Consider the following 14,807-nt stretch of genomic DNA (forward strand, 5'->3'; position numbering starts at 1 on the left):
GGGGTGCTCCCACTGCTGTTTCCTGAAGTCCACAACCATCTCCTTAGTTTTGTTGATGTTGAGTGTGAGGTTATTTTCCTGACACCACACTCCGAGGGCCCTCACCTCCTCCCTGTAGGCCGCCTCGTCGTTGTTGGTAATCAAGCCTACCACTGTAGTGTCGTCCGCAAACTTGATGACTGAGTTGGAGGTGTGCATGCCCACACAGTCGTGGGTGAACAGGGAGTACAGGAGAGGGCTCAGAACGCACCCTTGTGGGGCCCCAGTGTTGAGGATCAGCGGGGTGGAGATGTTGTTACCTACCCACACCACTTGGGGGTGGCCCGTCAGGAAGTCCAGTACCCAGTTGCACAGGGCGGGGTCAAGACCCAGGGTCTCGAGCTTAATGACGAGTTTGGAGGGTACTATGGTGTTAAATGCTGAGCTGTAGTCGATGAACAGCATTCTCACATAGGTATTCCTCCTGTTCAGATGAGTTAGGGCAGTGTGGTTGAGATTGCATCGTCTGTGGACCTATTTGGGTGGTAAGCAAATTGGAGTGGGTCTCGGGTGTCAGGTAGGGTGGAGATGATATGTTCCTTGATAAGTCTCTCAAAGCACTTCATGATGACGGAAGTGAGATCTACCGGGAGGTAGTCGTTTAGCTCAGTTACCTTAGCTTTCTTGGGAACAGGAACAATGGTGGCCCTCTTGAAGCATGTGGGAACAGCAGACTGGGATAAGGATTGATTGAATATGTCCGTAAACACACCAGCCAGCTGGTCTGCGCATGCTCTGAGGGCGCGGCTAGGGATGCCGTCTGGGCCTGCAGCCTTGCGAGGGTTAACACGTTTAAATGTTTTACTCACGTCGGCTGCAGTGAAGGAGAGTCCGCATGTTTTGGTTGCAGGCCGCGTCAGTGACACTGTATTGTCCTCAAAGCGGGCAAAAAAAGTTATTTAGTCTGCCTGGGAGCAAGACATCCTGGTCCATGACGGGGCTGGTTTTCTTTTTGTAATCTGTGATTGACTGTAGACCCTGCCACATACCTCTTGTGTCTGAGCCGTTGAATTGCGAGTCTACTTTGTCTCTATACTGATGCTTAGCTTCTTTGATTGCCTTGCGGAGGGAATAGCTACACTGTTTGTATCCGGTCATGTTTCCGGTCACCTTGCCCTGATTAAAAGCAGTGGTTCGCGCTTTCAGTTTCACGCGAATGCTGCCATCAATCCACGGTTTCTGGTTTGGGAATGTTTCAATCGTTGCTAAGGGAATGACATCTTTAATGCTCGTTCTAATGAACTCGCTCTCTGAATCAGCGCATTCGTCAATGTTGTTGTTGGACACAGTGCGGAACATATCCCTGTCCACGTGATGGAAGCAGTCTTGGAGCATGGAATCAGATTGGTCGGACCAGCGTTGAACAGACCTGAGCGCGGGAGCTTCTTGTTTTAGCTTCTGTCTGTAGGCAGGGAGCAACAAAATGGAGTCGTGGTCAGCTTTTCCGAAAGGAGGGCGGGGGAGGGCCTTATATGCATCGTGGAAGTTAGAATAGCAATGATCCAAGGTTTTACCAGCCCTGGTTGCGCAATCAATATGCTGATACAATTTAGGTAGTCTTGTTTTCAGATTAGCCTTGTTAAAATCCCAAATAAAGTTTGTTCAGGGCCATCGATGTGTCTGCTTGGGGGGGAATATATACAGCTATGATTATAATCGATGAGAATTCCCTTGGTAGATAATGTGGTCAACATTTGATTGTGAGGAATTCTAAATCAGGTGAACAGAAGGACTTGAGTTCCTGTATGTTGTTGTGACCACACCACGTCTCGTTAGCCATAAGGCATACGCCCCCGCCCCTCTTCTTACCAGAAAGATGTTTGTTTCTGTCGAAACCAGCAGGCTGCACCAGCAGTGAGCCATGTTTCCGTGAAGCAAAGAACATTACAGTCTCTGATGTCCGTCTGGAATGCTACCCTTGCTCGGATTTCATCAACCTTGTTGTCAAGAGACTCGACATTGGCGAGTAGTATGGTAGGGAGTGGTGCGCGATGTGCCCGTCTCCAGAGCCTGTCCAGAAGACCGCTTCGTTTCCCTCTTTTACGACGTCTTTGTTTTGGGTCGCAGGCTGGGATCCATTCCGTTGTCCTGGATGAAAGGCAAAACACAGGATCCGCTTCGGGAAAGTCATATTCCTGGTCGTACTGATGGTGAGGTGACGTTGCTCCTATATTCAGTAGTTCCTCCCGACTGTATGTAATGAAACCTAAGATTACCTGGGGTACCAATGTAAGAAATAACACTGCATAACTGCATAGTTTCCTAGGAACGCGAAGCGAGGCAGCCAGAAGTAGTGTCGGCGCCAGTCTCTGTCGGCGCCAGAAGTAGTGTCTGCACGGTCCAAAATCAGTTTAAAATATAAGGGGCAAATGAAATAACAAGCCAGACCAGATTTAAATCCTGACGTCCTTCCATTCCTGGGTAGTCTCTCAGCTGGACCCCCTGTTGGCTGTGTCACTGACATGTGTCCCAGTTGGACTCGGCTATGCAGTCTAATGAATGTTAATGGTCACTCAGGACCCCCATGGCTCTCTTGCTGGGCCTCTGCTCTCTTCTTCCTATTCTGGGAGGCAGTCGTGGCAGGTAGAGGTCTGCCGTGCACTCCTGTGGGCCCTCGGCTGTGGTAGTCCCTCTGGGGCTGGGGCATGAAACAGATCGCCACACATCATTGCAGCATGGGTCCTCGCTCTGCTCCTCCGAGTCAAGATCACAGACACACACACACACACACACAAAGCGAGGTAGCTGGCTGCCCCCTCCTAACTCCTCACACAGGCAGGGCCGCTCTACGGAGTGAGGAGCCGTCAGGGCACATCAGCCGGGAACGTGGAAACAAATGACCTCTGTCCCTTCGCTGTCCGCCCCCACCACCATCCTGACATTTTCCCATCAACAGCTTCAGCGCTTCCGACATGTGACCCCGGCGGCACGGGCGGTCGTGACTCGCCAAGCGCGTGAGCGCGCACACACACACTGAGGGAGGAGATAGCAGGACAGGTCTCTGATCTTCAGATTCAAACGCAGCAGGAGAATGTCAGCTTCAAACCGTTTCTGTTATACAACACTGCTCTCTGCATATCAAACCCAGGTCACAATTCAAATTGGGTTCACGAAGTAAAGAAAAACTGGAATATGCACTCCTCTCTGATTAAAACATGATGAAACAAACTACTCCTCTCTGATTCCAATATGATGAATCAAACTACTCCTTCTCTCTGATTCCAATATGATGAAACAAACTACTCCTTCTCTCGTTTTCCAATATGATGAATCAAACTACTCCTCTCTGATTCCAATATGATGAAACAAACTCGAGCCGAGACACAAGGGTAGGTAGCACAACAACTGCAGAAAATCTGATTCATGTTTTGGGGAAAAACTTTGAGTGTCTTTCCGTAGCAATTTCCCCTGCGAGCTTGCTGCAGCCTGGGAGAGGGGTAATCCATCACCCAGTATTCCTGATAGGGGGAAACATGGCGGCCCCCCTCCCAGTCCAGCAAACCTCGCCCTCGTCGCATACAGCGCAGCGCAGCACGGGTCGGATCAGCCTGCCTATCAATTACAGAGTCAAACGTGTCTGGAACGACGTGTCTGGGGAGTTATCGGTAAACTGCTTGCTGCACCACCTCTGTCTGACTGATCCGGTTGATGTTCCTTCATTTCCCCCCTGGTACTGCTGAGGAAATGACAGGCGGGTCCAGACAGACAGGGATCTAATGCTAATCTTTCCATATGTTAGGCTGAGCTGCGAGCTAGCCTAGCGACAAGCCTCGGGGGCTGATGTGGTCCCAAGGGCCCTGACTGGCAGCCCTGGCTCTTACCCGCTCTCCCACGCTGGAGGTGGGAGTAGAGGGAGTCGGAGGGGAACCAGAAACAGTATCACAGGGTTCACCTGTCCTACTAGAAACACTTCCATCTCAACGACTTATTAGCATTTGATAAGTCACATATTTTACTCCTAGGTTGAATCATTAATCACTTTCGCAAATTGCCAACCCTGTCACATATAGGAGTATAAAGTCCCAACTGAGAAACCATATGCAGAAATAGTTCAAATAAAATAATCAAACAAAGGAAGAAAAGAAGGTAACTTTGAGAAGAGTAAGAAATGTTACTTAGAGAAACAAAAGCTGTGGCTCCATTTTAAAAACAGTGTCATTTATGCCCCCGGGAGTCACCATAATCACTGTCCAATCACACTGACAATGCCCCTCCCAAGAGGGAGGGCACAACAGAATGTACAGCAACCAGGATCCAATATGGATGCCAACGTCATAGAAGAATCCATCTTAGGTCTGTAGGAGCTAAATAGTAGCCTTACCTTCAACAGCATACTCTTCTGCTTCAGAGGGGCCAACGAGGACAGGAAGGAGAGAGAGAGAGAGAGAAAACAAACAGATTAGACAGCATACTCTTCTGCTTCAAAGGGGCCAATGAGGACAGGAAGGAGAGAGAGAGATAATGAACAGATTAGACAAACAGCATTTGGAACAATTACCATATCCAGACATAATTCCAATGTAGTAGATATCCAATTAATTACATATCCTGTCGTAGTTCCAATTTGTTAAGCAAAACACATGTTATCAGAGAAGAGGTCATTTACAAGAACAAAAAAGCACAATTTGATTCATAAGATCTGTCCAGGCAAAATTAAATCACATTTTTCCCATGGCTTGATTTACAATGCTTGGAAAAACAACCGAAATGTGAGACTGCAAAATGTGAGGTCCTCTTCCAGCCGGGGGCTTACATCAATTCTAAGAAAATCAACTGCAAATGGAAGGAACTGGGGGAAAAAATGTGCATCAAATATATGAGTAGGACGGGGTCCAGTGACTGAACATTATAACCACTCAACATCTTAACCACTCAACATCTTAACCACTCAACATCTTAACCACTCAACATCTTAACCACTCAACATCTTAACCACTCAACATCTTAACCACTCAACATCTTAACCACTCAAACATCTTAACCACTCAACATCTTAACCAATCAACATCTTAACCACTCAACATCTTAACCACTCAACATCTTAACCACTCAACATCTTAACCACTCAACATCTTAACCACTCAACATCTTAACCACTCAACATCTTAACCACTCAACATCTTAACCAATCAACATCTTAACCACTAAACATCTTAACCACTCAACATCTTAACCACTCAACATCTTAACCACTCAACATCTTAACCACTCAACATCTTAACCACTCAACATCTTAACCACTCAACATCTTAACCACTCAACATCTTAACCACTCAACATCTTAACCACTCAACATCTTAACCACTCAACATCTTAACCACTCAACCATCTTAACCACTCAACCATCTTAACCACTCAACCATCTTAACCACTCATCCATCTTAACCACTCAACATCTTAACCACTCAACATCTTAACCACTCAACATCTTAACCACTCAACCATCTTAACCACTCAACCATCTTAACCACTCAACATCTTAACCACTCATCCATCTTAACCACTCAACATCTTAACCACTCAACATCTTAACCACTCAACATCTTAACCACTCAACATCTTAACCACTCATCCATCTTAATCACTCATCCATCTTAATCACTCATCCATCTTAACCACTCATCCATCTTAACCACTCATCCATCTTAACCACTCATCCATCTTAACCACTCATCCATCTTAACCACTCATCCATCTTAACCACTCATCCATCTTAACCACTCATCCATCTTAATCACTCATCCATCTTAACCACTCATCCATCTTAACCACTCATCCATCTTAACCACTCATCCATCTTAACCACTCATCCATCTTAATCACTCATCCATCTTAATCACTTATCCATCTTAACCACTCAACACCACTCAACATCTTAACCACTCAACATCTTAACCACTCAACATCTTAACCACTCTATTACATTAGTGCTGAATCAAGTTAGAGCAACCGCCCTAATGACATCTCTCCAACTCCATGATCTAGAGAGAGAGAGAGTCAGAGGAAGCCAGTTGTAAGAAAGAGTATTCTCTAGGATCATCATCACATAATCAAAGATCCACTACACATTCATGGAAAAAGCCTCTAGCCTCCTACTGTATCAGACCCTATGGAGAGTTGAACATTTTGTTCTTTTACTTTGCCCGGGTCTAGGCGATAGTTTGTTATATCATAATCGACGTAGCTTTTGCTGGTACATTGCGTGCTTGTGCCTTTATTTTAGTATAATTTAATGTATTTTTTATGTATAGCGAAAGCCTGTGTATGGCAAGATGACCAGGAAGTGCTGTTTACGGTCACTTTTAGTATTAAGATTTCATGATTTCATGGCACGGCGGCCATTTGGGAACCTGCAACGTGCCATTGAAGCCCCAGCGCGGTTCCACAAAGAGCGTCCGGTGCAAGACGAGGTCAACCACTACACATCTACAAAGTGCACGTTCCTCAAAAAACTTCATTCACAGACTGCATTCGTCCAGTATACTAATCGTGAACAGAACCGAATCAATGTCCACTTATCCATCTTCACTAGACGCTAGCTGTACGGCACTGGCTTGATCGGTTCCTAAGAACATAATAATGTACCTATGCAGTGTTTCTGTTTTCATCTGTACAGAGCCGCTTCTCTCAAATGCATCCTTTGTTGTGTCATTCAATGACTTGCTGTACGATTCATTTCCCCGGCAAAATATCTACAAGGTCTTCTCATTGAAATAGTATTCTATGTTGTCATTATACAGAGAGAAAGGCTACAAAGAGCCTGGGTGGGCTGGCGTAAAAAGGCAATCGATGCCTGTTCCTGGGCCCCACTGACACCAGAGGATCCCTTAGAACTCCTCCGCCGCTCCCCATTGATTCTCAGATTAGAACACCCACAATGCTGCTCATGAGGCGGGCAGCTGCTGTAAAGCAGGAGGTCAAGAGAGCAAACATTTTAGTCATTTAGCAGACACTCTTAACCAGAGCAATTTAGGGTTACGTGCCTTGCTCAAGGGCACATTGGCACCTTCTCCCCTAGTCAGCTCTGGGATTTGAACCTGCACCTGCTCAGTTACTGGCCCAAAGCTCTTAACCACTAGGATACCTGCCGACAAAACCCAGACGTGGCTAGCCAATGGAGAGAGATGCATGATTCCACACCAGAGATTAAGCCAGAGCTTGGTTGTCTAATGTAATGATTGTTATGATGTCTGGCCATGGTTCTACCCCCCCCCCCCCCCCCCCCACCCCATCCCTCTGATTTGGATGGTTCTCAGCCTTGACTACCCTATCTTTTAGAGACACACTCGGCGAGAGCCTCTGAGTCTCTGTTCAAGGCAGGCAGAGCATGAAAGGGATGGCTCCCTTTTTCTCCAAACTCACGATTCATCGCTCAAGTAATTATGGGGCCTGTGTAAAAATGTTCCTTGGAGACGGTTAATGTGGATTGTATCCCGTTGTCCAAAAGTGGATGGAGCAGCAAACCTCAGTAGACTTTATTTTTCAAACAGTAGAGTTAACATTGCTTAGGGAATTACTGGGAATATGACACGGAATGAAAGTGAAGGATCTGACGATAAAAGATAGTCAAGCGGAAGCTCTTATTTCAGGAAGCCGGGTTCCCCCATTGAGAATAGTGAGAGATACATAAAAAGCCAAGCATTAACATCATTCCTAACATTTCTGCACCTAATACAAATGCATTGTGAGCAAGTCTGTGCCCTTTAGGGATCGGACACTCCACTGGATTTTTATACAAACATTACATGACAATTTTCAGGTTAGATACTGTGAGATGATAGTGTGTTTTTGTGATGCTGTTCCCACTTCACCGGAGCTAGACTTTCCCTCTCCCCAGAGAGCCAATAGCATGCTGCCTCGACAGGGGATCCTTCCAGTAAACGATTAAGATCATTATTCATCTAAAATGCTGTGATTATGGTCCGTTTTAGAGACATGGGATGACTGTGTCTCTCTGGGGCATTGGAACTAGACGAGAGAACATATTTTGGATTGAACAGGAAAGAAAGTACTTTTTATTTAACTAGGCAAGTCAGTTAAGAACAAATTCTCATTTACCATGACGGCCTACCCAGGCCAATTGTGCACCGCCCTAAGGGACTCCCAATCACGGCTGAATGTGATGCAGCCTGGATTCGAACCAAGGACTGCAGTGATGACTCTTACACTGAGATGCAGTGCCTAAGACTCCTGTGCCATTCAGAAGCCCACTCAGGAGCCCACTCAAGAGCCCAGTAACCAAAAGGTTGGTTCAAAGTCACACTGCAGACTAGGTGAAAAATAGGTCAATGTGCTCTTGAGCAAGGCAGTTAACACTAATCGCTCAGGATAAGAGTATCTGCTAAATAACTAAACCTTATGGGTGGGAAAGGCTGAGCTCTGCTTATGAGGAATAGAGAAACCTATAGGAGAGGAGTTTTCCACTCTCAGATCCGTAGAGGCTACCGCAGTAGCAGAAATTTAAAATGGGGGAGTCAGATGGGATCATGGCCAGAATAACATCAGAGCCCAAACTCGATTTGAAAATAGGATTCAGTTGGGATTAGAGGTCGACCGATTAATCGGAATGGCCGAATATTTAGGGCCGATTTCAAGTTTTCATAAAAATCGGAAAACTGTATTTTTGGATGCCGATTGAAGCTATACTGTTACACTGGCAATGCTAAAGTGCCTATAAGAACATCCAATAGTCAAAGGTATATGAAATACAAATCGTAGAGAGAAATGGTTCTATAATTCCTATAATAACTACAGTGCCTTGCGAAAGTATTTGGCCCCCTTGAACTTTGCGACCTTTTGCCACATTTCAGGCTTCAAACAAAGATATAAAACAGTATTTTTTTGTGAAGAATCAACAACAAGTGGGACACAATCATGAAGTGGAACGACATTTATTGGATATTTCAAACTTTTTTAACAAATCAAAAACTGAAAAATTGGGCGTGCAAAATTATTCAGCCCCCTTAAGTTAATACTTTGTAGCGCCACCTTTTGCTGCAATTACAGCTGTAAGTCGCTTGAGGTATGTCTTTTGAAGCCTGAAATGTGGCAAAAGGTCGCAAAGTTCAAGGGGCCGAATACTTTCGCAAGGCACTGTACAACCTAAAACGTCTTACCTGGGAATATTGAAGACTCATGTTAAAAGGAACCACCAGCTTTCATATGTTCTCATGTTCTGAGCAAGGAACTTAAACGTTAGCTTTCTTACATAGCACATATTGCACTTTTACTTTCTTCTCCAACACTTTGCTTTTGCATTATTTAAACCAAATTGAAATTGAATAAATCGGCCTATTAATCGGCATCGGCGGTTTTTGGTCCTCCGATAATCGGTATCGGTATCGGCACCACAAATAGACAAATAAAACATGAATCTGAAAGAATACAGATGCAGGCTGTTACAAAAACACAAGAGGATGTTGCATGTCTTTACTCTTCCCAAGTGGCTTTGGAGGAAAAACAGACTTGTGTCTATCCTTGCGTCTATGCGTGCTGCTACACCTGCATTGCTTGCTGTTTGGGGTTTTCGGCTGGGTTTTTGTACAGCACTTTGAGATATCAGCTGATCTAAGAAGGGCGATATAAATACATTTGATTTGATTCCATCTCTACTATGGAGAGAGGAACACGTGTGTGCAAGATAATAAACTTTCCATTACTATTATTCTACTTTGTACAGTATAGAAATCATGCTAAGAACTGGTGATGAAAGTCAACAAGCAAGTCGTACAAGCATGTCAATAATTCCAATGTAACCCTAGTTCCACCTTACCAAAGTAATTGATACCCAGAGGTACTTTTGGAATCACAGATATTTCCCCACAGTTCAAACGTTTCCTTACATACTGCATACGTTTAATATAGGGTGGCGACTTCAGGGGGTTGGGGTCAGTTTAAGTGTTCTTCTCACTTCCCTATTCACTATGCTGAAGGCCATAGGGAGTTGCTGTGGCAACTAACGATCTCATTGACAGCAGCTGCTCCACTGCACATCTGACCACAGTTGAGGGCTGGGGGCAACATTGGAAGGAGAGCATGGTCGAGATCAGTGGAGGCTGCTGAGGGGAGAACGGCTCATAATGATGTCTGGAACGGAGTAAACGGAATGGAATCCAACCATGTGTTTGATGTGTTTGATACCGTTCCACTGATTCCACTCCACCCATTACCACGAGCCCATCCTCCCCAATTAAGGTGCCACCGACCTCCTATGGTCAACATCCTGTATATATTGTCTCAGCCCTGACAATGGGAGTCGTTGTCCCAAAGGCGGGAAGGCAGATGGTCTGCTTATCGTTCGGCTTACCTTGGACAGATTTTGACAGGAGAAAAACCCTCTCGCTTCACCTCTTCCTCTCTGATATGTTCGACTTCCTGCCCCACTAGACATGCAGGCGTTGCATTGCGTTCATTTTCAAATAATACTTTTGCAGGAATCTCTTTGTGAATGATTTTCACCGAAAATGTCATCTATGCCGAGCTGGGCAGCCTGAGCTATCTCATCAGGCGCTAGGCTTTGGTCTTCTTCAATGGTTGTGTGCCACATCATCAACTGTGCAGTCGGGTATCAGATTGCTATGTCATACGATGTGGTTAGATGATATCTTCAAAACCTATCCAGACGTTGTAAGTTCTGGTATTTGCTGCAAAGTAGTCAGGAAGGAACTCGACCATGACTGCTCACACTGGGGGAAAGGCTGGTGAGGACAGCAGGAGGTGCCATGTGTAAGGAGCTTTTGCCATCTCTTACATGTGGTCTGTACTGAAGAAAATATACCACTTCCAAACAGCAATGGTCTGTGATTGTTCAGCAGTGTGTTGTAGACTACACATAACACACAATAGCACTGCAAGCCCTTAGTCCTTGGTCAGCTCAGGAGCAGAAGCACTGAGGCCCACCCTCACTGTGGGAGTTAAAAACCCATGCCAGCCACACACCAACACCTCATAGCCTAACAGCAAACATACAAATATGGAACGAACACAGCACAGCCCCATGGTAGGTCACACTGGAGACCTGCAATGTGAAAAGCCACTCAGAGTTCAGTGAACATGTTTAGTGCTGGACTGTGAGTTGATCATTTCAAAATGGAGCAACTAGAACCTGATGTCACATGTGGCAGAGACATGAATGTTCTCCATTTCTATCAGGTAAACACAGAGAAACACAAAGCCACAAAGCTATGACCCCCCCTCCCCCTTTGTAGGCAACAAGTGATCTTTAATTGAATATGTCTTAGGTCATCTCCCACCAGTTTCCTCTCATTACAATTACATTTCAAATCTGACTTATTTTATATCGTGTGACTGAGTCTCTCTCAAACAGTCACCCACATGCTTTCTCACACATGGAAAAATTGAATAAATTCTACAAGCAACAAGCACTGTCAAAAATGATATTGTGACGAGCTCTCATGTTGAGTGGCATGTACAAGTAGCCTTGATCTTCTACAACTCCCATATTACAAACAGACAATACTGGTTTAAAATAGAAAAGACATGTGAGATAGCAAGAAAGAGAGTGAGAGAGAGTGTGAGAGAGAGAGTGAGAGAAACATCAGCGCCACAGGTAACTTCCACAAAGCTGTGAATGATCTGAGAGACAAGGCAAGAAGGGCATTCTATGCCTTCAAAAGGAACATAAAATTCAACATACCAATTAGGATCTGGCTAAAAATACTTGAATCAGTTATAGAACTCATTGCCCTTTATGGTTGTGAGGTCTGGGGTCCACTCACCAACCAAGAATTCAAAAAATGGGACAAACACCAAATTAAGACTCCGCATGCAGAATTCTGCAAAAACATCACCCGTGTACAACGTAAAACACCAAATAACGCAGAGCAGAATTAGGCCGATGCCCACTAATTATCAAAATACAGAAAAGAGACATTCAATTCTACAACCAGGTAAAAGGAAGGGATTCCCAAACCTTCCATAACAAAGCCATCACCTACAGAGAGATGAACCTGGAGAAGAGTCCCCTAAGCAAGCTGGTCCTGGGGCTCTGTTCACAGTGTAAGACACTCAATAGAGTTTGAGTAAGTCAGTTCTAGGAAGTTATTTTCATCAGGGTGCTAACAGTTTTCTGTAGTGGAGACAGAATAACAAGAGTGATTCTGAAACACTTCCTAATTGGACATACACTAATTAGGCGGAATATGATGGTTTTCTTCATTCGAGTCGACTGGAGAGGAGACGGAGCAAAGAGGGTCAGAGAACCGGTAAACGGAGGAGCACAAGACAGTCTGCCAGAGAGTTATCACTGTGTGTGGAGTTAGAACATAGTAAAGTGTAGAAAAGTGTTAAGATGTGTGTTTGGTGGGATGGAAAACGATAACTTTACTCAGAAATGAGCCTGCTCAGATTTAGATCTCTTTTAGCCCAAGGGGTAGTCTTCTAAGAGTCCTTAAGAAATATCAAAAAACATACAGAAAGGAGAAAAACAACAAAAGCAAGGTAGAAGCACAAAAACACAAAACAAAGACACACATTCATGTTACCTATACATATTAGGAGTTACACATTTTCTATAATTTCCTTGATAGTCAGCCATTTGAGTGCATTGTGTAATGCTATGGAAGACCTCTGGGAACCACGTTGCAGAACCGTTCCGGCTGCCTTAGCACAAGCTATCTGCGGTCCCTTTGGGCCACCAACACTTGCATTACTCTACACGACAGGGCAGTAGTTCACTATGGATGAGAGCATCTGAGATTTGTAAAAACATAATAATAATAATTGGTCTGGCATATATTTCACAATTCTTCTGAGCATACAGGAGGTGCCAATGATTTTGTTGCAGTGCTGTGAAATGTGTGATGACCAAGGGAGACTTTTGCCTAGCTGTACACCTAACAGCCAAGTCTCTGAAACCTCTTCTATGTGTGGTCTGCCAACTGTTCCTTTTTCTCTTCACACATATTAGCATTGCCAAGGTTTTCTTTGTATTTAGCACTAATTTGTTTTTTCCAATTTGAAATACTTATGTCAGCCTTATTCAGCTGCCCTACAGAACTGCCTGTTACATAAACAGTGATATAGTCAAAAGCACAAATACTGTACATGTTTGAAAGAAGCCATGTTTCTTTTTGTTGATGGTACAGCTAGAGCTGTGGCCATGAAATGTTGTCAGCCGGTGATTGTCATGCAAATAACTGCCATTCTCACGGTAATTGACCGTTAATTAACATAAACAAATGTCGCATCTCCTGGCTTCCACAAGCGTCTGATGAAGACATTTGAAACATCAACATTTTAAAAAGTTTAACAAATCTACCTAGATGACCCACCCAAGTCAGTATTACGCCCCAACCAACACAGAGAATAAACAGCTTACTATGGTCAGGGCGTGACAGATACAAATGTTGGGCTGTATCTTTAGATTTTTTTATCAATTGTAAGGCTGCATGATGCGACTCTAAAGAGTATATGAAAAAAGTTGAATGAAAGACATGAGCTCTGCTGGTTTTTTTTGCGCAGGCTACACACACTTCATCAGTCTCTCATTCACAATTTGACAAGCACTTGATGATGCCTTGAATTTCCCAGCTGTATCCCATTTGTGTGACCGTAATGCCCCCTAAAGAAATCCATGCCTTTTGTTGCCAGTGGCCGTTGTGCCCTTGGGCTGAATATAATAGTTATAATTTCCTTCTCTCGACTGCTTGCCGAAACCTTCTAACAGGTTACAAGGGAAAGTAGGCTACTAATGACCATCAGCAGCATCAGAGCTTGGAAAAGCTTAATTACCGTGACTAAATGTTCACGAGGAATTTGACTGCCTTCATGACTCGTGATAATAGGGTCACCGTAACAGCCCTAGGTACAGCAAGCTCATTGGGGACAGGGAGTATATCCAAAAGGCTGGAAGGCAGTGTCAATATTTGGGGCCATGTTCAGAATCCCCAGAGAGAGGATAGAGACACCTCAGGTGTATTTGTACTGACAAGCTGCCGGAGGTTTCCCACATTGTGTGTCTGCTGTGTGTGTGTGTGTGTGTGTGTGTCAAGTGTGAATGTGTCTGCACTATTTAACCATGTGTTTGTCAAGCGTGAATGTGTCTGCACTATTTAACCGAGCAAGCATTTCCCTGGCTTGAGAGAAAGAGAGATATCACGCGCACCAGCATAGCTTACATAATGACATTTGATTTCAGGAGATTGAGCATTTATTTTAACTTCATTTTGACTTCTAATATAATATCATTCATGTGTCAACATCATTCAAAAAATAGATGATGGGTGCTCTGTTAAGTAACAAATCCATTTTAGACACTGACATTTCCACCCCTCTCCGTCCAGCTTTTGAAGCACAGAGAAACAGTTGCTTTCCCTGACAGGGTAAATGATCAGTGTAAAGATGAACAAGCATTGAACAACATAGCAGCATGTTGTGGTGGGGCATTTTCAAAATGTCTGCTCACTTTGAGAGGTTGTCGCTCGCTGCTACATTAGCAGGTGACACAGATGAGATAAATGCTGTCAACCACAGCAGGGGATGCCAGGCACGATTGAGAATCCTGTCAGACTTGCTGCAGAGCCACAGGAGTGTCAAAAAGTGGGTTAAGAAATAAACCAAATGTCCTCGGCTTTGAGATGACAACAGGAGCAGGCGAGGTGGATAAGAGCTACGTCTTGTGAGGAAAAAGTACCTTCATAGTATTTCCTTAATCCTCCTTTAAAAATGACCTAGATAAGTTAAGTTAACTCGGTAGCTTTTGTCTGAATATTAGGAAAACCTGGACAAATGACATCTGAAAGGCACAT

At 44.4% G+C, this 14,807-nt stretch overlaps 1 protein-coding gene across 1 annotated transcript in view; it reads right to left on the bottom strand.

Annotated features, from left to right (window-relative positions):
- LOC135516400 (neurexin-1-like) overlaps nt 1-14,807 on the bottom strand; it is a 1,013,356-nt gene that overhangs the window by 934,156 nt on the left and 64,393 nt on the right. Inside the window, exon 2 of the mRNA XM_064940681.1 lies at nt 4,361-4,378. Coding sequence (XP_064796753.1) covers nt 4,361-4,378 — 18 coding nt within the window. The remainder of the gene's footprint in view (nt 1-4,360; nt 4,379-14,807) is intronic.

This window comes from Oncorhynchus masou, chromosome 27 (genome assembly GCF_036934945.1).
Source record: "Oncorhynchus masou masou isolate Uvic2021 chromosome 27, UVic_Omas_1.1, whole genome shotgun sequence".
NCBI lineage: Eukaryota > Metazoa > Chordata > Actinopteri > Salmoniformes > Salmonidae > Oncorhynchus > Oncorhynchus masou.